This window comes from Scyliorhinus canicula, chromosome 14 (genome assembly GCF_902713615.1).
Source record: "Scyliorhinus canicula chromosome 14, sScyCan1.1, whole genome shotgun sequence".
Lineage (NCBI taxonomy): Eukaryota > Metazoa > Chordata > Chondrichthyes > Carcharhiniformes > Scyliorhinidae > Scyliorhinus > Scyliorhinus canicula.
Window position 1 is genome coordinate 10,294,517 of NC_052159.1, and position 25,867 is coordinate 10,320,383.

At 46.1% G+C, this 25,867-nt stretch overlaps 1 protein-coding gene across 1 annotated transcript in view; it reads left to right on the forward strand.

Annotated features, from left to right (window-relative positions):
- Positions 1-25,867, forward strand: part of acer3 (alkaline ceramidase 3) — a 201,242-nt gene that overhangs the window by 78,092 nt on the left and 97,283 nt on the right. The window contains exons 4-6 of the mRNA XM_038817872.1: positions 9,035-9,087; positions 16,834-16,915; positions 20,296-20,331. Of these exons, the coding sequence (XP_038673800.1) occupies positions 9,035-9,087; positions 16,834-16,915; positions 20,296-20,331 (171 nt within the window). The remainder of the gene's footprint in view (positions 1-9,034; positions 9,088-16,833; positions 16,916-20,295; positions 20,332-25,867) is intronic.

Here is a 25,867-nt window from a genome sequence, read left to right on the forward strand (position 1 = left end):
CTCATCCTTCTCCGCTCTAATGAGAAAAGGCCGAGCACCCTCGACCTTTCCTCATAAGACCTACTCTCCATTCCAGGCAACATCCTGGCAAATCTCCTTTGCACCTTTTCCAAAGCTTCCACATCCTTCCTAAAATGAGGCAACCTGAACATACGATACATACACAATGTAAATACATGGATGTAAACATCAGGTGAAGCATACTGAATGTAGAGCTACAACAGTAGCTGATTTAGCTACTGGGGTTGGTTTAGCACACTGGGCTAAATCACTGGCTTTTAAAGCAGATTAAGGCAGGCCAGCAGCACGGTTCAATTCCTGTACCAGCCTCCCCGAACAGGAGCTGGAATGTGGCGACTAGGGGCTTTTCATATAACTTTATTGAAGCTATTTTCATTTTTCATTCAATAGAGAAGATGTGTAGAGAGATCAGCTCAGTCAATAAGAGGGCCATTCAGGAGTCTGGTAACAGCGAGGTAGAAGCTGTCTTTTGAATCTGTTGGTGCGTGTTCGCCATCTTTCGTATCTTCTGCCCGATGGAATAGACTGGAAGAGAGAATAATCTGGGTGGGAGAGGGTCTTTGATTATGCTGCCCGCTTTCCCAAGGCAGCGGATGCTGTAGACAGAGTAAATTGATGGGAGGCGGGTTTGTGTGATGGACTGGGCGGTGTTCACAACTCTAGTTTCTTATGGTCTTGGGCCGAGCAGTTGCCATACCAAGCTGTGTTGCAGCCCGATAGGACGCTTTCTATTTGTGTAAAAACTCTCATGAGATTCTTTTTCTTTTTCCGTTTTAGTGTAGACATCTCTTTCTGAATTTCAACCTTGCTTGCCGTGCTTGTACGAATGTTGAGAAATACAGATGATCCATTTATTTTAATTTTATGCACTTGCTGTGGATTGATTTTCAAATAACTCGTGTTGCCATTATTTTCAGCCCAGTGACCACAGTCGGCTAGTTCACTGTCGGCATAGGCTTGTAAAATTCTGATATAATTAACTACGGCAATGGTTTTTTGTTTTTTTTAAAATAATTTTTATTGAAATTTTTTTACAGAAAATATAAAATATAACAACAAACAATGAAATACAACAAAATAACCCATAAAAACTGTAACACCCCCCCAAACCGTATCAACGCATGTATCCCCTCCCCCACCCCCCCATCCCCAACAAGAGAACTTAGAAATAAATTAAAATTAAATAAACAAACATAGTCATCGTGCCCCCCCCCCCCTCCCCCCTTTTCCCTTCCTCTTCCTCCCCCCGGGTCGCTGCTGCTACTGTCCCAGTACCCTATCGTTGAGCCAGAAAGTCGAGGAAAGGTTGCCACCGCCTAAAGAACCCTTGTATCGATCCTCTCAGGGCAAATTTGACCTTCTCTAGCTTAATAAAACCCACCATGTCATTGATCCAGGTCTCCACGCTTGGGGGCCTCGCATCCTTCCATTGTAGCAAAATCCTTCGCCGGGCTACCAGGGACGCAAAGGCCAGCACACCGGCCTCTTTCGCCTCCTGCACACCCTGCTCCACCCCAACCCCAAAAATTGCGAGTCCCCAGCCTGGCTTGACCCTGGATCCCACCACCCTTGACACCGTCCTCGCCACCCCCTTCCAGAACTCCTCCAGTGCCGGGCATGTCCAGAACATATGGGCATGGTTCGCTGGACTCCCCGAGCACCTGACACACCTGTCTTCACCCCCAAAGAACCTACTCATCCTCGTCCCAGTCATGTGGGCCCGGTGCAGCACCTTGAACTGGATGAGGCTAAGCCGCGCACACGAGGAGGAAGAATTAACCCTCTCCAGGGCATCAGCCCATGTCCCGTCTTCAATCTGTTCCCCCAGTTCCCCCTCCCACTTAGTTTTCAGCTCCTCTACTGACGCCTCCTCCACCTCCTGCATAACCTTGTAGATATCAGATATCTTCCCCTCTCCAACCCAGACCCCTGAAAGCACCCTGTCACTCACCCCCCTCGCGGGAAGCGAAGGGAATCCCTCCACCTGCCGTCTAGCAAATGCCTTTACCTGCAGATACCTGAACATGTTTCCCGGGGGGGCCCAAATTTCTCCTCCAACTCCCCCAGGCTCGCAAACCTCCCATCAATAAACAGGTCCCTCAGCTGTCTGATGCCCGCTCTGTGCCAACCCTGAAATCCCCCATCAATGTTCCCCGGGACGAACCTATGGTTCCCCCTTAACGGAGCCTCCATCGAGCCCCCCACTTCTCCCCTATGTCGCCTCCACTGCCCCCAAATCTTGAGGGTAGCCGCCACCACCGGACTCGTGGTATACCTCGTAGGAGGGAGCGGCCACGGCGCCGTTACCAGGGCCCCCAGGCTTGTATCTCCACAGGACGCCCTCCATCCGTTTCCATGCTGCCCCCTCCCCCTCCATCACCCACTTGCGCACCATCGACGCATTGGCCGCCCAGTAGTACCCCGAGAGATTGGGTAACGCCAGCCCCCCCCCCCCCCCCATCTCTACCCCGCTCCAAGAAGACCCACTTCACCCTCGGGGTCCCATGCGCCCAAACAAAGCTCATAATGCTGCTGGTCACCCTTCTAAAAAAGGCCCTAGGGATAAAGATGGGCAAACACTGGAAGAGGAACAAGAACCTCGGGAGAACCGTCATTTTGACGGACTGCATTCTACCCGCCAGCGATAGCGGCACCATGTCCCACCTTTTAAATTCCTCCTCCATCTGCTCCACCAGCCTGGTAAAATTAAGCTTATGGAGAGTCCCCCAACTCCTGGCCACCTGCACCCCCAGGTATCTGAAACTCCTCACTGCCCTCTTAAACGGGAGCCTCCCAATTCCCTCTTCCTCATCTCCCGGGTGTACTACAAATACCTCGCTCTTGCCTAAATTTAACTTATAGCCCGAGAAGCCCCCAGATTCCGCTAACAGCTCCATCACCCCCGGCATTCCCCCTTCTGGGTCCGCCACATACAACAGCAGGTCGTCCGCATACAGCGATACACGATGTTCCTCCCCACCCCGCACCAGACCCCTCCATCTCCCTGACTCCCTCAACGCCATAGCCAAAGGTTCAATCGCCAGTGCAAAGAGCAAGGGGGACAGGGGGCACCCCTGCCTGGTCCCACGGTAGAGCCTAAAGTACTCCGATCTCCTTCCATTTGTAACTACACTCGCCATCGGAGCCACGTAGAGCAGCCTCACCCATTTGATGAATCCCTCCCCAAATCCGAACCGCTCCAGCACCTCCCACAGGTACCCCCACTCAACTCTATCAAACGCTTTCTCTGCGTCCAGCGCCACCACTATCTCCGCCTCACCCTCCACTGCTGGCATCATGATAACATTTAGCAGTCTCCGCACATTCGTGTTGAGCTGCCGTCCCTTGACAAATCCTGTCTGATCTTCGGGTATCACCCCTGGCACACAATCCTCTATCCTGGTGGCCAGGATCTTCGCCAGCAACTTGGCGTCAACATTGAGGAGCGAGATAGGCCTGCATGATCCACACTGCAAGGGGTCCTTATCCCGCTTTAGGATCAGAGAGATCAGTGCCCGCGACATCGTCGGGGGCAAAGCCCCCCCCTCCCATGCCTCATTGAAGGCTCGCACCAACAGGGGGCCCACCAGATCCACATACTTTTTATAAAATTCCACCGGGAACCCGTCCTGCCCCGGGGCCTTACCTGACTGCATTTGTCCAATCCCCCTGACTAGCTCCTCCAACTCTATCGGTGCCCCCAGCCCCTCTACCAGCTCCTCTTGAACCCTTGGGAAACATAGCCTGTTCATGAAGCTCTCCATCCCCCCTCTCCCCATCGGAGGTTCCGACCGGTAGAGTTCCTCGTAGAAATCCCTAAAGACCCCATTTACTTCTGTCCCCTTCTGCACTACATTCCCACCCCCATCCGTCACTCCACCAATTTCCCTAGCCGCATCACGCCTACGGAGCTGATGTGCCAACGTCCTGCTCGCCTTCTCCCCATGCTCATATACCGCGCCCTGCGCCCTCCTCCACTGTGTCTCCGCCTTTCTGGTGGTCAACAAGTCAAATTTGGCGTGCAAACTACGCTGTTCCCCCAGCAACCCCTCCCCCGGTGCCTCCGCGTATCTCCTGTCCACATCCAGGAGCTCCCCCACCAGTCTCTCCCTCTCCTTCCTCTCCCTCCTTTCCCTATGGGCCCGGATGGAGATCAGCTCCCCCTGGATCACTGCTTTCAGAGCCTCCCAGACCATCCCCACCCGGACCTCCCCCGTGTCATTGGTATCAAGATACCCCTTAATACTTCTCCGGACCCTCCTACACACCTCCTCATCAGCCAGCATCCCCACATCCAGGCGCCAGAGCGGGCGCTGGTCCCGTGCCTCCCCCATCTCCAGATCAACCCAGTGCGGAGCATGGTCTGAAATCGCTATGGCCGAATACTCGGCATCTTGCACCCTCGGGATCAATCCCCTGCTCAGGACGAAAAAATCTATTCGGGAATAAACCCTATGGACATGAGAGAAAAAGGAATACTCCCGCGCTCTCGGTCTCCCAGACCTCCAGGGATCCACCCCTCCCATCTGGTCCATGAATCCCCTCAGTACTTTGGCCGCCGCCGGTCTCCTACCCGTCCTTGAACTGGACCGGTCCAGTGGGGGATCCAGCACTGTGTTAAAGTCTCCCCCCATGATCAGGCCCCCTGCCTCCAGGTGCGGAATGCGGCCCAACAAGCGCCTCATGAAGCCAGCATCATCCCAATTCGGGGCATATACATTAACCAGCACCACCGTCTCTCCCTGCAGCCTACCCTTCACCATAATATATCTGCCCTCCTTGTCCGACACCACCTCAGCCGCCTCGAACGCCACCCTCTTCCCCACCAGAATCGCCACCCCCCGGTTCTTCGCGTCCAATCCTGAGTGACAAACCTGCCCCACCCACCCCTTCCTCAGACGAACCTGGTCCGCCACCTTCAAGTGGGTCTCCTGGAGCATAGCCACGTCCGCCTTCAACCCCTTCAGATAAGAAAATACCCTAGTTCTCTTAACCAGCCCATTCAACCCCCTCACGTTCCAGGTAATCAGCCGGATCAGAGGGCAACCCGCCCCCGCCGGCTAGCCATAGCTTATCGACTGCTCGCCCCAGGCCAGCTTGCCCCGCCCGACCCGTTCCCCATGGCGATAACGCCTCCCCCCCCCCCCCCCCCCAGGCTAGGACCCCTCCTAGCCGCGACGCACCCTCCATGGTACTTCCGTGAGTCAGCTGACTTCTGACCCCGGCAGCTCCCGCCAAAACCCATCCCCTCCCGTCATGGGGTCACCCCCCTCTTGCCACACCTCCTTGGCACCGCTTCAACGCGGGAAAGAAAACCATTAGAGGCCACGCCCCCACCTCCAGCTCCGCCCCCCCCCGCCCCGCCACGCGGGAAACCAGAGGAAAGCCCGCGCTTTCACACTGCCACACCCCATCCTTCTGACGCAGCTCCCCAAAATCCAGTTTCACCCCAACCCCCAGCCCCGTACAGAAGAGAACATATAAAATACAAACCCCCAACATTCCCCACATACCCCACACCCATACCCAACAGACAGACACACCCGGAAACAGAGCAAAAAGAAAACCCGCATAAAAAACACACATGTCAAAGTTGAACAGCAACAGCGAAAACAGCAACGGCCATAGTGTGTCCCCAGACCCTAGTTCGAGTCCAGCTTCTCCGCCTGTACAAAGGCCCACGCCTCCTCCGGGGACTCGAAGTAGTGGTGCCGGTCCTTGTATGTCACCCACAGGCGCGCAGGCTGCAGCATTCCAAATCTGACCTGCTTGGCATGCAGCACCGCCTTCGTCCGGTTGAACCCGGCCTGCTGCTTAGCCACCTCCGCACTGCAGTCCTGGTAGATTCTCACTACCGAATTCTCCCACTTGCTGCTCCTCTCTTTCTTGGCCCAGCGCAGCACACACTCCCGGTCGCTGAATCGATGGAACCGCACCAGCACCGCCCTCGGGGGCTCATTTGCCTTAGGCCTCCTGGCCAGCACTCGATGAGCTCCCTCAAGCTCCAGGGGCAAATGGAAGGACCCCGCCCCCATCAACGAGCTCAACATCGTGGTCACATATGCCGGGAGATCCGACCCCTCCAGCCCCTCCGCCAGGCCCAGGATCCTCAAATTCTTTCGCCTCGTGCGAACGTCCAGCTCCTCCAAGCGGTCTTGCCACTTTTTGTGAAGTGCCTCGTGCAACTCCACTTTCTCCACGAGGACCACGGCCTCCTCCTCCCTCTCAGCGGCCTGCTGCTGCAACTCCCGAATGGACGCCTCCTGGGCCGCCTGGGTCCCAAGCAGCTTGTTGGTAGTCGCATTCAGGGAGTCCAGCAGCTCAGCCTTCAGCTCCGCAAAACAGCGCAGAAGAGAGGCCTTCTGCTCCTGCGCCCACTTCCACCAGTCCTCGGGTGTTCCGTCGGCCGCCATTTTGTCCTTCTTCCCCCGCTTGTCTTGGGGAGCTGCTGCAGCTTTTTCTTTTGCCCCACTCCGGGTGAGCACCATAAATTATGGGGAATGCTCCTCTAGACACCTTCCCCCACCGGGATTCGTCGAAACAGCGCCGTTTGGGGCCCTCAAATCGTCCCAGAAGTCCTTAAATAGTGGGAGCTGCCGAACGTGCGGCTTAGCTCTGCATAGCCGCAACCGGAAGTCAACTAAGGCAATGATTAAATGACAGTCAATTGTTCGAAAGGATTCTTTCAATTAAAGTTCATGACTCTATAAGCCACCGTGTGAAGCTTTTGTATGTGATGGACGTAATCCAGAAATTTGACCTGCTGTTAAATCTTGTAAAGACTGCTGTTGTGTTCTTTGTTTTTGTTCTCTCCGGATGGTAAAGGTTGTAGTGTTAACAAAGAACAGCAAGCAGTGTTTAACAAACAAAGCTAATTTATTACACTACACTGGATTAGATTCAAGCATATACTAAGGAATTTGTTAAATAAAGATAACACTGAACATCTACAATACTAAACTATGTTATCGGTTAAACTATCTCACACCTACTCTTTACTTCTTTTGCTCTTTCCCACTCTCCCAGAAATCAAGGAGGCATGTGATATTTATATGGTTGCTCTATAGCACCATCTAGTGACGAGAGTAACAAAATTACATTAACCCTTAATGTACTCTACTACAAATCCACATATTGTGACAGCCACTATTACTTATGTGCTGAATAGACTTTTTAAAACATAAATGACTTCTTCCTTCTCCTCCAGTTATTGAGATACACTTCCACAGGTTGCAACAGCCCTCTGGTATCCCTCACAAAGGAGTGAGGCTCGGCTGTTGGAGTTGACGAGCTGTTTGAATAGGAGAGCACAACAAATTGGGTCCAGACTTGAGTCTACAGCAAGAATGAAGGATAAAAATTGGGGATAGGAGCCCTGGCTGCCTTTCTGTTCCCATGTTATTTCAGGAGCACATTGATCAATCCTGATGGCATTGCTATGATAGTCAGACCTGCAAATTGCGAGGTGGTGCATTTACACACTGAGGCATCCAATATGCCAAGAGCAGAAATTTTTTAAGCACGTTGTTCTTGGCTCTTGCAGGAATTAAATCCACTCGATGCACTTCTGTGTAGAGACAGAGCCCTCATTCATTAGATTTTTTTCTGTTGAAACTATGGAAATGAGGGTCTCTCATTGACTTGGACATTCTTCTTCCGAAGGGCTTCTTTTCTTCACCAGTAAATGTTTGTACGCAGTAGGCCATGAATAAATCACGTTTCAGAGGTTCCTACATTTCCATCCAATTTACTCTTTCACCATGTCTCAGATTTGCCCCTTGACATCTCTCCAATTTTAACTCTTTCCCCTTCCATCGTCCAATTTAATCCACTTCCCACTTTATTATGGTAAAGGACAAGAGCAGGAGGAGCATGGGGGTAAAACCAAGTCCCACATCATCCTGACTTGGACATGCGTCACGGTTTCTTTATCATCACTGGGTTAATATCCTGGCATTCCCTACCTAGTACATGGACTATAACAGTTCAAGGTGGTAGATCTCTGCCACTTTCGCAATAATAAATCAGGATAGGCAATAAGGACAGGCTTTGCCGGCAATATCCAAATCCTGAAGGTGAATGGGGGAAGAAATCTCATCATTCTGCCCTAATCAGCGTAACATACAGACTAATGGATTTGACACACAGATAAAAGTGTGACTTGCAATGTTTTCCTGCAGTTTAATACATTTCATGGGTCCCTGGTTTGGTGGTGGTGCTCGTCAATCTCGTCGTCATAATTCACTGAGAGCTGCATCCATAAAGTAGGGAGGAAATGTGGAGGAAGGTTTCCTTGAAATAAGAGCGTTCAAAATCAGTTTTTATACATTTTTAAAAAGTGAATCAAATTTATTTTGTGATAAGTTTCTTTCTGAAGAAAATGATTTTATGATGATACTCAAGCCCTTTGAGTGCTAATTGTGGTCTTCAATACCCTTCTTTCTCCTCTCCAAATGTGTTAATTAGAAAAAGTTGACTTAAGTATAAAATCATAGGCTAAAATCGGGTAATTTTGTAAAGAAATATCATCTTTTTTTCCGCCAGCGTCACGGATTGTGAAAATTTGATGGCATTGACTGGCATGTTATTGCTATTCTTTACAAAGGTTTCCAAGATCTTCACAAGAAGTCTCGTTGAAGTGATTAAAATAGTAATTCTGTATTGCACTGTTTGCTTTGAATTTTCAAATCCCTGTTCGTCTCCCAACGCGCACACTTAAAGCGTTGGATAACCAATGGCTGTATTTGCTGCTCAAATTGATGCAGGCCTGAGCAATGAGCAATTTGAGGAAATGTGTGAAAGCTAATTATGTGGCTTTTAAATGGAAATGCAAGTTAATTTCAAAAAAGTGTTTTATTCCATTGCTGACATCTGTGGGAGCCATTTTACTCTCATTAGAAATGCAATATAACAGGTACATTAATTTAGTGGTGTTTTTTATGTGGGGAGTTTGTTCGAAACACTCTGTTACTGGTGAAACTCATTCTGTTATTTTTTAAAATCTTTGTTCCAGTTGTTGGATGAACTTCCCATGATCTACAGCTGCTGTATATTTGTCTACTGCCTGTAAGTACTTGACTAGTATGGATTCTCATCAGAGTTGCTGACTAATAATGGCAATTAGAATTCCTAATCCAGGTCTTGTGAATCATTCTAATTCTTAATTAAACAGACTGACCTGTGATGAAGAAATCTAGTTTAACCGCATTTCACCCCCAATGTTCTTCCTTTTCTGTTGTATTAACTGCTTCTGTTCCCGTAAAGTGCACATTTTTGATAGACACACACACACACACACACACTATCAGTACAGTGGCTATATTTTGGCTATAATTAGCACATTGAAAGAGGAAGGAATATATAAGCACTTGTATTTCAAAAGACTACTGCGTTGCATATTTCGATATACTGCAATTGGAGTACTTAACCTTTGAAAAAATCTCTCATTTTCACCTTTCTTGGAGGCAACTGCAGTCTCTCTTTCTCTCTCTCTCTTCTCTCTCTCACTGCTAAGCTGCTCCTGTCAAAACAAAAGGAGCTACAATGTGAAACCAGCCTGACAAAAACATTTCTTAAAGGGGCACTCCCATGATACCACAAAGAATGTTTTATTTTTTTAAAATGTAGAGTACCCAATTATTTTTTCCAATTAAGGGGCAATTTAGCGCGGCCAATTCACCTAACCTACACATCTTTGGGTTGTGGGGGCGAAACCCACGCAGACACGGGGAGAATGTGCAAACTCCACACGGACAGTGACCCAGGGCCGGGATTCGAACCCAGGTCCTCAGCGCCGTAGGATACCACAAAGAAAGTACTGAAAAAAATAAAGTGGTTGTTTGGGGAGTAATGGCTTTTTGTAGTATTTTGCATATTCAAACTGATGACCTTCTGTGATAGTCGCACTGTTTCCTCTTGTTCCCACTTGGAGGCTGATCCTGTGTCCCCTGGTGGTGAGGCCCATTTTGAGATTCTGATAGGGTAGTCTTAAGATGGCATCCAAAGCTACCGAGAATCCAAAGCTACCGAGAATTGTATTCGAATTCTGGGAGATTTAAAAGGGATATTTAAAATTCTGAAGGCATTCGATGAAGTAGATGGGAAGAGGCTATTTCCTTTGGCAGGAGGTTCAGTAATCAAAAGGCACAGATTGAAAATAATTGCCAATAAAGCCTGGGAGAAGATGAGTTTTTAATGCAGAGTTGCAATTGGGAAAGAGCTTCCTGAAAGAATAATAGAAGCAGATTCCATCGTAACTTTCAAAAGAGGATTGGATAAATATTTGAAAAGAGTAAAAAAAAGAATGCAAGGCTATGGAGAAAGGGCCAGCACAGACATGATGGGTTGAATGGCTGCATGTTTCTGAGCATGATGGGGACTATTTGTTTCCTTGATGGAGCGAAGGGTTACTTTGATACTCAGCATTAATCAAACCAGGGACACATGCCAGTCAGTTATTTCAAACTTTAAGGAGCACCAGATCATATATGACACACGCTTGGATGACTTCGAAAAGTAAACTGAACTCATTTTACTTTGAGCCCTTAACTAATTGTGACTCCGAAGTCGGTATGGCAGGTCTTTCTGCGGATTCTTGTCTGACTGGAGTGTGCATCATGCCTCTTTCATGAAGCATTGTTGCCTTGGCTGGTCAGGTGAAACTAACCTCTCGGGTTTGAATACATTTTTACACATGAATGGTTGACTTGCTCGTATCTGTGATGCAACTGGCAATATTCAGAATCTGGATTTTATGACTGGGAAAATGGGCCCGTTATGCCTAATTGCACTTTCAAAGTAAGTCATAGCAGCAGGGATGCAATAGAATAAATTGATTGATTGATATTTATTGTCACATGTACCGAAGTATAGTGAAAAGTATTTTTCTGCGACCAAGGGAATGTACGCAGTACGTATATAGTAGACAAAAGAATAATCGACAGAGTATATCGGCAGTGGGGCATCAACAAATAGTGATTGGTTATAGTGCGGAACAAGGCCAAACAAGAGCGGCGTAGGGCGTTGTGAATAGTGTTCTTTCAGGGAACAGATCAGTCCGACGGGGAGTCGGTGAGGAGTCTAGTAGCTGTGGGGAAGAAGCTGTTCCTATGTCTGGATGTGCGGATCTTCAGACTTCTGTATCTTCTGCCTGATGGAAGGGTTTGGAAGAGGCCAAAGCCTGGGTGGGAGGGGTCTCTGATAATGCTGTCTGCCTTTCTGAGGCAGCGCGAGGTGTAGACAGAATCAACGGGAGGATGGCAAGCTTGTGTGATGAGTTGGGCTGAGTTCACCACACTCTGCAGTTTCTTGCGATCTTGGACTGAGCAGTTGTGATGCAGCCGGATAGGATGCTCTCCATGGCACATCTGTAGAAGTTTGTGAGAGTCGATACAGACATGCTGAATTTCTTTAGCTTCCGTAGGAAGTAGCGACATTGTTGAGCTTTCTTGACTGTTGCATCAATGTGAGTGGACCAGGACAGACTGTTGGTGATGGTGACTGGAACTTAAAGCTATCAACCATCTCCACTTCGGAGCCATTGATGTAGATGGGGGGGGGGGGGTGTCGTTCTATGCTAAAGATAGGTTGCTTCAAATTCCGTTCTTTTGTACATGCCTGTTTGTCTTCTGTGATGTTTGTTGCTGCTGTAAGCAAATTCCCCATCCCATGTATTCTTGATTTGTATTTTCGATAACTGTTTATTTATACAAAAACATAAACTCGGGTGTGTAACGACCCATCTACTTGACACAAGCAAATGAAATATAGTCACACTTGAAGTGGAGGAAAATTCAGCTGCCAATCTGCCCATATATAGGCTCTGTGAAGTGTAATAACCAATCCCTATTAGTGGTGCTGATTGAGGGTTAAGTATTTTAAAGGGTTTGCAGAAACATGGAAACCCAGATATTTATGTGCATAAATTATTAGAGGTGGCAGGACAGGATGAGAGCTCAGTTCATAAAGTATAAAGCATCTTCGGCTTTATTAATAGGGGCATAGAGTATATCATAGAATCATAGAATTTACAGTGCAGAAGGACGCCATTCGGCCCATCGGGTCGGCACAGGCCCTTGGAAAGAGCACCTACTTAAGCCCACGCCTCCACCCTATCCTCTTCTTGTTGAACATGTAATATTTTGATGTAATATTTCTCGGCCTTTGGTGCAGTGGTTAGCACTGCTGCCTCACGGCACTGAGGACCCGGTTCGATTCTGGCCCCGGGTCATTGTCCGTGTGGAGTTTGCACATTCTCCCTGTGTTTGTGTGAGTTTCGTCCCCACAACCCAAAAGATGTGCAAGTTAGGTGGATTGGCCATGCTAAAATTGCCCCTTAATTGAAAAAAAATGAATTGGGTACTTTAAATAATAAAAAAAAATTCTCGGCCTTGCATCCAAAAGGTAAAGAGTGGTATGCCATTAGTTGGAATTGTGAGATTCCCATACTTCGAATTTTCCTTCCATTTTTATTTTGTAGAGGTGTCATTGAGCAGTATATTTGAATTCCAAGTTCATCCGATTTAAATAATTCAACCATATCTGGAGGCAGAATGTAGCCCATATATGTGTGGGTTAATGAATCGCCTGTCCGGTTACAGCCCATCAGTGAGTCAAACAGGTAACGGGTATTATTTGTACTCTAGGTCCCTAAATTTTACAGAAGAGCTTAATGAACCTACAAGCCTTGTAAAAAAAATATGATGGAACGGTAATCTGAGAACATAAGACAGTGCTTCCAAACTTTGCTCCCAGTGTGACCCCATTTTGAAGTCTAAAAATTGCCACAGCTGGTGGGTGGGAGACGGGCAGGTAGAGCTTTGAGAGCAGGGGTGGGAGGTTGCGTTGGAGAACGGGCAGCAATAGTTTTGTTCACCCACCATTTTGCAGGGTCTATTGGAGGCAGTGATCAGGCCTTGGAATTGATTTAATTTAGCCAGGCAATGTTAAAGGCAAGAAAGAAAATCGTGTGCGCATTTTCTTTTTAAAATTCATTTACGTGATGTGAGCATTGCTGGCTGGGTGTTGGTGAACTGCCTTTTTGAACCGCTGTAGTCCCTGATGTGTAGGTATACTGCCATTGTCCTTAGGGAGGGAATTCCAGGATTTAGACCTAGCGACAGTGAAGGAGCGGCGATGTTTTTCCACATCAGGTTGGGAACTTTCAGGTGGCGGTGTTCCCAGGTATCTGGTGCCTTTGCTCTTCTAGATGGTGGTGGTCATGGGTTAAGGAACCTTGGTGAATTACTGCAGTGCAGATTGTACACACTGTTTTCACTATTCGTCCGTGATGGAGGGATTGAATGTTTGTGGAAGGGGGAGCAATCAAGCGGGCTGCTTTGTCCTGGATGGTGTCGAGCGTCTTGAGTGTTGTTGGAGCTGCACTCATCCAGCAAGTGGAAAATGTTCCATCATACTCCTGACTTACGCCTTGTATATGGTGGACAGGCTTTGGGGAATCAGCAGGTGAGTTACTCACTGCAGGAGTCCTAGCCTTTGACCTGCTCTTGCAGCCACAGTATTTATATGGCTAGTTCTAGTTCAGTTTATTCTCAATGGTAACTCCCATTGATTGTGGGGGATTCAGCGATGGTAATGCCATTTTATGTCATGGGGCGATGGTTAGATCCCTTCTTGTTGGAGGTGGTCGTTGCCTGCCTTTTGTGTAGTGCGAATGTTACTTGCCACTTGCCAGCACATTGTCCAGATCTTGCTGCACTGGACATGGACTGTTTCAGTATCTGAGGAGGAGTGAATAGTGCTGAACATTGTGCAGTCTTCAGTGAACATCCCTACTACTGACCTTATGATGGAAGGAAAGTCGAGGGGCCTCCAAGCCAATCCCAGTACCGTCCCATCTGATCATCTGCCCCATGGTCGCTATTTCTGACACTGAAGAAAGGGATGTGATAACCAAAATTGCTCATCCCGCAACCCATGGTTTGGGACCCCATGACATAGAAATAGGAGTGTTTGGCTCTGCTCCACTTTTCAACAAGACATTAGCTGCTCTTCCAACTCGTCACCAGCCTCCCCCACTACCACAACCCTTAACTGTTAGTATCTAAAAATCTATCCATTTTATTATTGTAATAAACAAGCATCCACAACATTCTGGGGTAAAGTATTCCAAAGATTCACAAGCCTTTGAGTAAAGAAATTTTGGATCTCCATCATAAATGGCTGACTCCTTATTCTGAGACTTTGGCCCTAGACTCTGTAGCCATGGAAAACATCCTGTCAGTATCCACCCTGTCAAACCCCTTAATTTTACATGCTTCAGTTAGATCGTCTGCCATCCTTCTCAATAATAGGAAATAAGGCAGAGACCCTCATAACATTTAAGAAATATTTAGATGTGCACTTCCGATGCCAAAGCACACAAGGCTATGGACAAAGTGCTGCAAAAAAGGGTATTTGGGTGAAAGATTTTGAACGGTGCAGATGTGATGGGCTGCATTGAATGCATTTAAGGCGGGTGATAGACAGATTTTTGATGTCTCGGAATTAAGGGGTGTGGACGGGAAAATGGAGTTGAAGCCCAAGATCCGTCATGATCATTTTGAATGGCAGAGCAGGCTCGATGGGCCGAATGGTCTACTCCTATTTCTTGTGGTCGGGTCTCATGCAGTTCAGTCCTTGTCTCTAAACAGGGCAAACTTCCAAATTCAATGTTGAGAAGAAATATACCAGTATTTGGGAGGTGATGGATGTGTCTTTTACAGATGATGAAGTGATTGTTGGTTGCTGCCTCAATGACTTCTTTGTTTAGTAATTAATAGAATTTCACAAGCATTTGTATGCAGCCCCTCTTCAAGGTGAAGGTTGTAACCATTCCAATTTGGAGGTTTGTTACTGTACTTTTACTCTTTAAAACATGTCTTGTGTAACTAAACACATATTTTACCATTTTCAAATGTTACAGTAAAATGCAAGGGGTGTTTTCATTTGAAGTGCCTAACTCACAGTTAAGCTGTAATGAGGCCCAATACATACCATAAACCGAATCAGGGGGAATTTTTTGTGTAATATCATGGTAACTGACATGCAGCTTCATTATGCTTTTCTACATTGGCCCTGAGAGCTCACTTCCCCTTTTTCAGTTATGGTATAACTTGCTTGGTTGTCTGCTACTTTGTGAATATCCGTGAGACCTTCCATCCAGTCCCCCTCTTTGTGCTGCTCACCTCATTGGTCGTCTTTCTCTGCACACCTACCCCTTATCTCTCCATCCTTCCTTTTGTTTTATATCTCCAGCATCTCATAAGAGCGAAATTGAGTGGGTGCATTTAAGGGGACGCTAGATGAGTACATGAGGAAGGAAGGATTTAAAGGGATGCAATGAAATACGACAGGTGAAGGTTTGTGTGGAGAATTAACACAGCATGCAACTTTTGAATAACCTGTTTCTACGCACTGTAATGGGACACCTTGCCACATTGAAACATCTTAAAGCATTTCTCAGAATTATTAAAAAAAAATAAATTTAGAGCAGCCAATTATTTTTTTCCAATTAAGAGGCAATTTAGTTTTGCCAATCCACCTACCCTGCACATCTTTGGGTTGTGGGGGTGAGACCCACGCAGACACAGGGAAAATGTGCACACTCCACACGGACAGTGACCCGGGGCCGTGATCGAGCCCGGGTCCTCAGCGCCATAAGGCAGCAGTGCTAACCACTGGGCCACATTACCGCGTTAACTTCACAGAATAAATAATTTTTCGAACTGCAGTGACTATAATGATGGAAATTTGGTAACAACTGCAGTACTTCTCACAAACCAATTAATATTTTATTTTCCTGATCTGGTTGATTGTGAAATATTTGACCGGGAGACTGAGAAATATTTGACCAGGGGACTACCAGTGTCCTCACTCTACCTTGATCATTTCAACAAGTTCTTAATATCCAGCTGAAACGCTAGGGCAGATCTCTGCATTGGAGTGTCAGCCCTAGGGTACAAGCGCAAGCCCATGGTTTGGGACTCCAGCCATCAGTCTCGAGAGGTACTAGTGACTGAGCTAAATTGACTACTCGAGTTTTTAAAAACGTGGCCAGGTTGCCAAGTTAACCTTATTTGGAGAAGTGGTGTGTGAGTGTGTTTTTATAAAAGGATATTTTGAGGGCGGGAGGTGCAGTCCTCAAATATTTCAACTTGTGAAGACACCGAAAAACATAAACTAACCCCCTTCCCCTGCACACAATCCCAGCGGAGGAATGGAGTGATTTCAGGCTGCCTCCATTTACTCCGAGGATATAAAGTGCAGACAAGGAAGACTAAATGCTAAATCCTTACCCTTTGCTTTGCTAGCTGACAATTTAGAACGGTGCAGGGACAGTATTCTTCTGGCCAAGAGCACTGTATCAAAAGAGAACATCCAAATGAGATCCCATTCCTTATCCCTAAATCTGGCATACTTTTTGGGTAAGGGAAGGATCCAGTTCTACAGACCTTCCCCACCACCGTAGCCTCACAGTATCTTTGTGAGTACGCACATTACCAACTGCACACGTGGTTGGGTAGCAGACCCCTGCTCCTTGTTAAACTCAACAGTTCCATCTCGCTGGCCACCATCTTGAAGCGAGGAATAGTGAAAGCCAAAAGAACTTGGGAGTCCAGAACGATTTCTGAGGCTGGATGTTGTGTGTATAGAAGATGGTGAAATACTGCAAAATAAAAATAGAAATTGATCCTCCGCAAATACCATCGAAAATTATAATCTCTGTTTTCCCAATTGTGCCTACAGCATTTTGATCAACAATGGGTTTGTGACCTTTTGGTTTTGAGTCTAATATTCTGTTATTTTGTTCAGGTACGAATGCTTCAAACACAAGAACACGCGTAACTACCTTCTAGCTTTTATACTGGTACTTTTCAGTGGGCTAGTGACTATAGTAAGTTTATATTCCTTTCTACAAATTGCTTTCTGTGCAGGATATTCATTTTTATATTGCATAATGATGTCTGTTTCTTCCAATGATCATTGAAAATTCACCAAGAACTCAAAGGCCTCAGTTTAAGTGTTTTTCCACTGCCCTTAATCCCAGACGTTATTAACTAAAGTGAGAGTTGGAATGGTTCCCGGTAGCAATAAGAGTAAGCATCAGAATCCAGTTAATGTGCTGGCACGGAAAGAAGCCAGCAATTGCATTGTTCTCTTTTCCTTCTTGAAAGACCATAAGACATAGGAGCAGAATTAGGCCATTCAGCCCATCGAGTCTGCTCCCCCATTCAGTCATGGCTGATATTTTTCTCATCTCCCACCCTCCTGCTTTTTCCCCATAACTCCTGATCCCCTTATCTATCAAGATCCTATCTATCTCTGTGTCTTAAAGACACTCAGTGATTTGGCCTCCACAGCCTTCTGCGGCAAAGAGTTCCACAAATTCACCAGCCTCTGGCTGAAGAAATTCCTCCTCATCTCAGTTTTAAAGGATCGTCCCTTTAGTCTGAGATTGTGTCCTCTGCTTCTAGTTTTTCCTACTAATAGAAACATCCTCTCCACGTTCACTCTATCCAGGCCTGGCAGTATCCTGTAAGTTTCAATAAGATCCTCCCTCATCCTTCTAAACGCCATCGAGTACAGACCCATAGCCTCAACCGTTCCTCATATGACAAGCTCTTCATTCCGGGATCATTCTTGTGAACCTCCTCTGGACCCTTTCCAAGTCCAGCACATCCTTCCTTAGTTACGGGACCCAAGACTCCTCACAATATTCCAAATGTGATCTGGCCAAAGATTTATGTGGCATCAACGGTACGTCCCTGCTCTTGTATTCTAATATAATAATCATAATAATAATCTTTATTATTGTGACAAGTAGGCTTACATTAACACTGCAAAGAAGTTTCTGTGAAAATCCCCTAGTTGCCACACTCCAGCACATGTGTGAGGAGAATTCAGAATGCTCAATTCACCTAACAAGCACGTCTTTCAGGACTTGTGTGAGGAAACCGGAGCACCCGGAGGAAACCCATGCAGACACTGGGAGAACGTGCAGACTCCGCACAGTCAGTGACCCAAGCGTGAATCTATCCTGGGACCCTGGCACTGTGAAGCAACAGTAGTAACCACTGTGCTTCCGTGCCGTAGCCCTCTCATTATGAATGCGAACATTGTATTTGCCTTCCTAACTGCCAACCGAACCTGCATGTTAATCTTGAGGGAATCCTGATCGAGGACTCCTAAGTCCCTTTGTACTTCTGATTTCTGAAGCCGTTTCCCATTTAGGAAATAGTCTATGCCTTTATTCTTCCCACCAAAGTGCACAATCTCACTCCGTTCCACATTGTAATAATAATCTTTATTAGTATCACAAGTAGTGGCTCCTGTACCATGGGGTTGTTGTCAGTTTGCTCATCCTCCCTGTTCCTGTCCAAGAGGAAGAATCTTGAACCAGTTGGTCAAGGGCTGAGGCTCCTGCCACCTTACTTCCTGGATCCCTTTACCTGCCTCACTTGAAGCCTCACCCACTTGCCCCTGACCACTATCCAAATTCAAGTTAGTTAGTCTAAGGGGTATGACCGCCCCATGAAACAGTGAGCAGGTAACTCTCCCCCTCTCAGATGTGTAGCAGCGTCCAAAGCTCCGAATCCAGCTCATCAACTCTGAGCTGGAGTTCCTCAAGCAACAAACACTTACTACAGATGTGGTCACTGAGAACCACAATGGGGGTCCACCATCTCCCACGTCATGCAGGAAGAACACATTACCTGGCCCTGCATCTCTATTGTGTTTAATTCTATTTAATTTATTTGTTTTTTTAAATTTCCGCTAGATTTTAGTCTTTCTAATCTGTGAAATATTTATCGTTTTACCTTTAATCCGAAAGCAATGTAGAATAGGTCATGCAAATTAGCAGTTACTTACCAGCCAATGAACATACCATTTTCCTATGAAGTGACTCCTGGATTTAAAAAAAACTCAGCTGGCTGCCTGGAGGTATCCCTCTCAGCTCCCGCTCTTTTTAATCTCCGCCGTTTCTCAGCTCTTGCTCTATTTAAATCTTCGTTCTGACTCTCAGCTCCCGCTCTTTTTGTATCTACGCTCTGGCTCTCAGCTCCCGCTCTTTTTAAATCTCCGCTCCGACTCTCAGCTCCCGCTCTTTTTGTATCTATGCTCTGGCTCTCAGCTCCTGCTCTTTTTACATCTCCATTCTGACTCTTAGCTCCTGCTCTTTTTAAATCTCCGCTCCGACTCTCCGCTCCCGCTCTTTTTAAATCTCCGCTCCGACTCTCCACTCCCGCTCTTTTTAAACAGGTCTTTTGTTAGGTCATCGAAAGAAAGAAAGAAAGACTTAGACTTGCATGGTGCCTTTCACCACCTCAGGATATCTGAAAGGACTTCTCAGCCAATAAATACTTTTAATACGTAGTCATTGTAATGTAGGGAAGACAGTTTTCACACCTCAAGATCCTACAAGCTGCAGTGAGATAAGTGACCAGACGAACTGTTTTTGTGGTGTTGCTTGGATAAATATTAGCCAGGGCATTGGAGGGAACTCGCCTCCTTTTACTTATGGCATAGGGTCTTTTACATTCATCTGAGAGGGCAGATGTGGCCTTAGTTAACATCCCATGTGAAAGATGGTATCTCCATCAGTGCAGCACTCTGAAGTGTCGGCCTGAATTTTGTACTCCAGTCTCTACAGTAGGCCTTGAACCAACGAGATTCTGACTCCGAGGTGAGTGGGAGTCACAGCTGACCATTAAGGAGTATGGCTTTTCATTGACCGTATTCTTTCCAAATACAGTAAGAGATCCCACCATTACTACTCTTGAGCCATTTGAAGATGATGGCAAAACCTGAGTAATCTGTCCTGCCCCTAGTGGTGTTGGGAAGCCTGGCAACATGGGGGATTGCATGTGCTCATCATTGTTCAGAGATTTTGATGTGCTGTCGCAATGACATACTCTGCAACTTGATTCACATCTGTATCTAGTACAGTACATGTGAAATTAAAAGTTAAGGTAGCAAAGGGAAAATAGAGAAAATTTGAACAACCCCTCTGCTTTTCTAGTGCATTGCATTTAAACAAGGCAAAGAAAGATTTGCGCACTTGCATGTTGGAACTACTGGAATTCTACATGGAACTGGAAGAAAGCTTTATCTTCCAGCTCAATCTACTCTAATAACTGCTCCAGCGGTCTTTGTTGTTGCCCCTTGAGTGTTTGATCAAAGAGCAATTCTGAATATTTAGTGATCCAGTAGTTATTATTAAAGGCGTTGTGGTTTGTTCTGTGTTCCAGTTACTTTTGTTCTTGTTTTGAACAGGTATATCTCCAGTGGAAGGAGCCAGTGTTTCACCAGGTTAGTAATGCTAAAGATTGCTTTTGGAAGCATCCCTCCCATATATGTATTTAAATGAGAAGGAAGTTACAGCAATCACTTTGATTTAATAAAAATTACAATGAAAAATAATAGTGATGGAGACCATTTGGCCCATCTAATTTATACATCTCAAGACACTCCCAAGTGTTTCTCTCCCCCTTCTTTGAATCACAGGAATAGTTTTTAAACAATTTTACCTCCCCCATTCTACCTGCAAGAAGACTACAAGCATTAACCAGTCTGTATGAAGATTTGCTTGCTTAGAACATAGAACATAGAACAGTACAGCACAGAACAGGCCCTTCGGCCCTCGATGTTGTGCCGAGCAATGATCACCCTACTTAAACCCACGTACCCCGTATACCCGTAACCCAACAATCCCCCCATTAACCTTACACTACGGGCAATTTAGCATGGCCAATCCACCTAACCCGCACATCTTTGGACTGTGGGAGGAAACCGGAGCACCCGGAGGAAACCCACGCACACACGGGGAGGACGTGCAGACTCCACACAGACAGTGACCCAGCCGGGAATCGAACCTGGGACCCTGGAGCTGTGAAGCATTGATGCTAACCACCATGCTACCGTGAGGCCCCAAATTTTTTTTAGAATTTACAGTGCAGAAGGAGGCCATTCGGCCCATTGAGTCTGCACCGGCTCTTGGAAAGAGCACCGAACCCAAGGTCAACACCTCCACCCTATCCCCATAACCACACCCGACACTAAGGGCAATTCTGGACACTAAGGGCAATTTAGCATGGCCAATCCACCTAACCTGCACATCTTTGGACTGTGGGAGGAAACCGGAGCACCCGGAGGGAACCCAAGCACACACGGGGAGGACGTGCAGACTCCGCACAGACAAAGACCCAAGCCGGAATCGAACCTGGGACCCTGGAGCTGTGAAGCAATTGTGCTATCCACAATGCTACCGTGCTCGAGGCCCTTCAGTCATGAACATACCACTAGTTTGTGCTTGTAACCTTTGACCTGCAGTCGTGATTTAACCTTAAATACTCACAATTTAACCTCAATTAAACTTTATTAAACTTACAAATGTTGATCCAGACTGCCAACTTTACAATTCCCCAGTTTGTAGCTGCAGCAATGTATTATTTCATCTGTGTCCTGTCCCTTAAAATCATTATTGTTTGTCTGTTCCAGCTGCGATCAGTCTCTCCGTAAAGAAATTCTTCCTGGAATTTCATAAAATTGGCCCAAGCTAGTGTTTCTTTGTCTTGCTGCCTTGGCATAACTGAAAGTATTGTCCTAAATTCCCTGCTCCCCAACCCCAAATAAAAGTAAGTAAAGTCAACATAATCCCAAATGGCCATAGTTTGCTTTTCCCTTTGAAGGGGAGAGCTGACTGGTGCTGATTTAACCTGAGGGTCACCACACCTCAGGCGAGTGGCAAGTTTGAGAAGGTGGGGGTCTTCATGAATAACCTCAGCCGGTCCGGGAATTGAACACTCTTGGCATCGCTCTGCATCACAAACCACCTGTCCAGCCAACTGAGCTAAACTGGTCCCCGACCCAAATATCCCAATAAGTATCCACTACAGGTCTATAAGGACCACTTCGAAGTAATTTAAGAAGAGGAATCCGAGTTTATCAAGCCATTATTAGTTCATTAATTTGGAACATGGGATCAATTTTGTTTCTGTTCCCAGAAGTTTATTTTGTGGAATTGTACTCCACACTCCAGCCGAGTTCCGAGCAATAATGAATGCAGCTTCAGCTTGACTGCTAGAAGTTTGGACTCTCAGCAATGTACTGGAGCAAGCACTCATATTGTATCAAAATATGTTTCTGTTACCCACCCTGTATTTAAAGTACTATAATGAATAACCCAGCACTGCAGTCATGTAATCAATGTGCTATGCCTGCCCATCTCACTAAACTGTGCTCCTGCTAACTGATGACATTGTATAAAAGTGCTGAGAGAGCCCTGAATATTAGTCAGTTGCTAAACGCTGCATTCCAGGTTTAAAATAAGTTTAAATTTTGCCTGCTGTGGGTGTGCCTGTGTCTGTCCATGCACCTGAGCTCAAGGCAGTGGCGCTTTAATGGGAGTGCAAAGTGACCTTTTTTTCTTGTGATTGTTCGGTTCCGGGCTCCTTCAATTCTCTCCTGCTCAATCGTTATTTTAAATATCAATGGATTGTCTTCATTTATGGATTATAAACATAACTACTTGTTTCCTGGGCATATGGTAAACAATCCCATGATGACTTCCATCTATTTTGTATGTAACCTGTTCAATGCACCGTTGGAATCTTGGAGCTGTACCTGCTAAAAGTCAGCATCTTAAGGAGAGCAAGCTGAGTAGTTTGGGGGAAGGGGGAAAACCTATCCTATTAAATCACTAAGGAGCAACTTGCCATGGCACATGTGTCTCAAAGGCAGCAGAGTTAAGAATTTGACTATTTGGGAAGATTTCTGCAATTTCTGATTCTGAGTTCTATCATGTTGACTTCCATTGGGTAATACCTGTTATATTGTGCTGGATATATGGACTAGTTTTTAAAAACTACTTACAGTTTTGCTATCCTGAAAACCACATTGTTTCACCATTAAGCAATTAGCTCTGCCTCTTATGGTATGACACTCCCTATTTTGTCTGCTAGAAAACCACAGACTGGGTGTGGGTGGCATGAAATTAACTTTGCTTTGCTGCAGGCAAGTACATGAGCGTGGGAACTGGGAAATTATCCTAAATAAAATGCAACACTTTCCTTCAACTGGTCAAAGGGAAATGTAAGTCTGGGTGGAGTAATGTTTATGCAGTTTGTAATTGGAAAAGTGCGACTAAGCTATTGAAATGTATAAAATTCTTCGAGGACTTGACCAGATAGAGGCTGTTTGCCCTGGCTAGATAGTTTAGAGCTAGCGTTCGTGGATTCAGAATAGGCAGGTCATTTAGGGCTGAGATAAGAATTCCTTCACCACATTGGGAATTTTTGTAATTCTCTTCTCCACAGAATTATAGATGCCATTGATGGACTTTTTAACTCGAAGGCAACCGAGGGACATGGGGATGAGGCATGAAGTATAATTCAATTGGATCAGCCATGAATTTACTGAATGATGGAACAGACATCAGAGGCCATATGACCTACTTCAGCTCTTCTTCCTTGTGTTGATAGAATCCATTCCATTAAATGAATAACCTGAGGTTTTCAAGAATGATCCGTGGAATGAAGAGTATGAGGAATGGTTGAGGACTCTGGGTCTGTACTCATTGGAGTTTAAAAGGATGAGGGGGATCTTATTGAAACTTGCAGGATACTGCGAGGCTTGGATAGAGTGGACATGGAAAGGACGTTTCCGCTTGCAGGAAAAACTAGAAGCAGAGGACACCATCTCAGACTAAAGGGACGATCCTTTAATACAGAAATGAGGAGGAATTTCTTCAGCCAGAGAGTGGTGAATCTGTGGAATTATTTGGTGCAGAAGGCTGTGGAGGCCAGATCATGGAGTATCTTTAAGACAGAGATAGATAGGTTCTTGATTAATACGGGGATCAGGGGTTATGGAGAGAAGGCAGGAGAATGGGGATGAGAAAAATATCAGCCATGATGGAATGGCGGAGCAGACTCGATGGGCTGAGTGGCCTAATTTTGCTCCTATGTCTTTATGGTCTTATGATAATCTCCAAGAAGAAAAGTTATTGCTTTATGTTTGAGTGAATTATTTCATGCCATTTAAGCATGCTATTTAAGACTGTCCCTCATTGACTTCGGAGATAAATGGTATCGCACTGAGTCAGAGAGATCACAGAATTTACCTGGGACAGTGGTAAGAATACTACAATTTATTTTGAATCCTACAGAGTCTGGAAGAGGAGAAAGCAGCTAGGATTCATATTCCTGCTGCCTCCTGGGAAATGCATATGTGGATGGGAGCAGGATCAGCTAAGATACAACATTTACTCCTCTGGTCTCTCCTCTTAGTCCAGCTACGGGACCTTCAGGTGAAAAGGTGGGAATGATGTGCCAGAGCAATAGGGAGAGGAGAAAATATTCTTCAGTTTTAAATTGCTTTATTTATTTGCATAGGTGGGTTGATGTTTTTGATTACCTATCTTGCATTGAATGCATTAAACAGTTAATACGCTGTTGAATCCTCATTCTTTCACATGACATGGTTTTGGCGGGCCAGAATTAGTCATCGGGAGGCCCGTCCGCGCCGTCGTAAAACGCAACAGCGTTTACAACAGCGTGGACACTCTGTCGCGGGATTAGAGAATCCCGCCCCATGTTTGGATGTATTGTGGTCAGGATGTCATGTGATCAAACATCTAGGCATGCTTCCAACCAGAGTTGCCAATCTTAATGAGGTGGGATGGATATGATCAAATACAACTACCTTGGTTGAGTTGATACTTTAAACTGCTCCTGTTTCATGTGTGATCTCTACATCTACCCTGGTCACATTGATGTGTTATGGAGGTCAGAACTTCAAGCTCTTCATTTTATAACTGAACCAGTTTCATTTATTTCTAGTTCAGGAACATTTCTTTTGGGCAGCAGGGTTCTGTTCTGGGTCCCCTATTGTTTGTCATTTATATAAACAACATAAATTACTATTTGGGGGGTAGGATCAGTAAGTCTGCGGATGACACAAAGATTGGCCGAGTGGTTAACAGTGAGGTTGAGTGTCTTGGGTGACATGAAGATATAGACGGGATGGTCAAATGGGCAGAAAAGTGACAGTTGGAATTTAACCCTGAAAAGTGTGAGGTGATCCAGTTTGGAAAGAGTAATTTGACACGGAAGTACTCAATGAATGGCCTGAATCTGGGAAGTTCCGAGAAACAAAGGGATCTTGGTGTGTTTGTCTGTAGATCTCTGAAGGCACAAGGGCAGGTTAATAGGCTGGTGAAAAAGGCATGTGGGACACTTGCCTTTATCAAAAGTAGTGAGGTCATGTTGCAGTTGTATAGAACTTTGGCGAGGCCACAGCTGGAGTACTATGCGCAATTTTGGTTGCCACATTATAGGAAGGATGATTGCACTGGAGAGGGTGCAGAGAAGATTCACCAGGATGTTGCCTGGGATGGAACGTTTAAGTTATGAAGAGAGGTTGGATAGGCTTGGGTTGTTTTCGCTGGAGGGGTGACCTGATCGAGATGTACAAGATTATGAGGGTGGATAGGGCGCAGCTGTTCCCCTTAGTTGAAGGGTCAGTTACGAGGGGACATAAGTTCAAGGTGAGGGGCAGGAGGTTTAGGTGGGATTTAAGGAAATTTTCTTTTAACCCTGAGGGTGGTAACGTTTGGGAATGCACTACCAGGAGTCTGGTAGAGGCGGGTTGCCTCACATACTTTAAAAAGTACCTGGCTGAGCACTTGGCACGTCATAACATTCAAGGCTATGGACCAAGTGCTGGCAAGTGGGATTAGTTGGCAGGTCAAGAGTCTCTCATGTGTTGGTGCAGACTCGATGGGCCGAAAGGCCCAATCTGCCCAGTATTATTCTATGATTCTCTGATTAACGCTTTTTTGTTATTT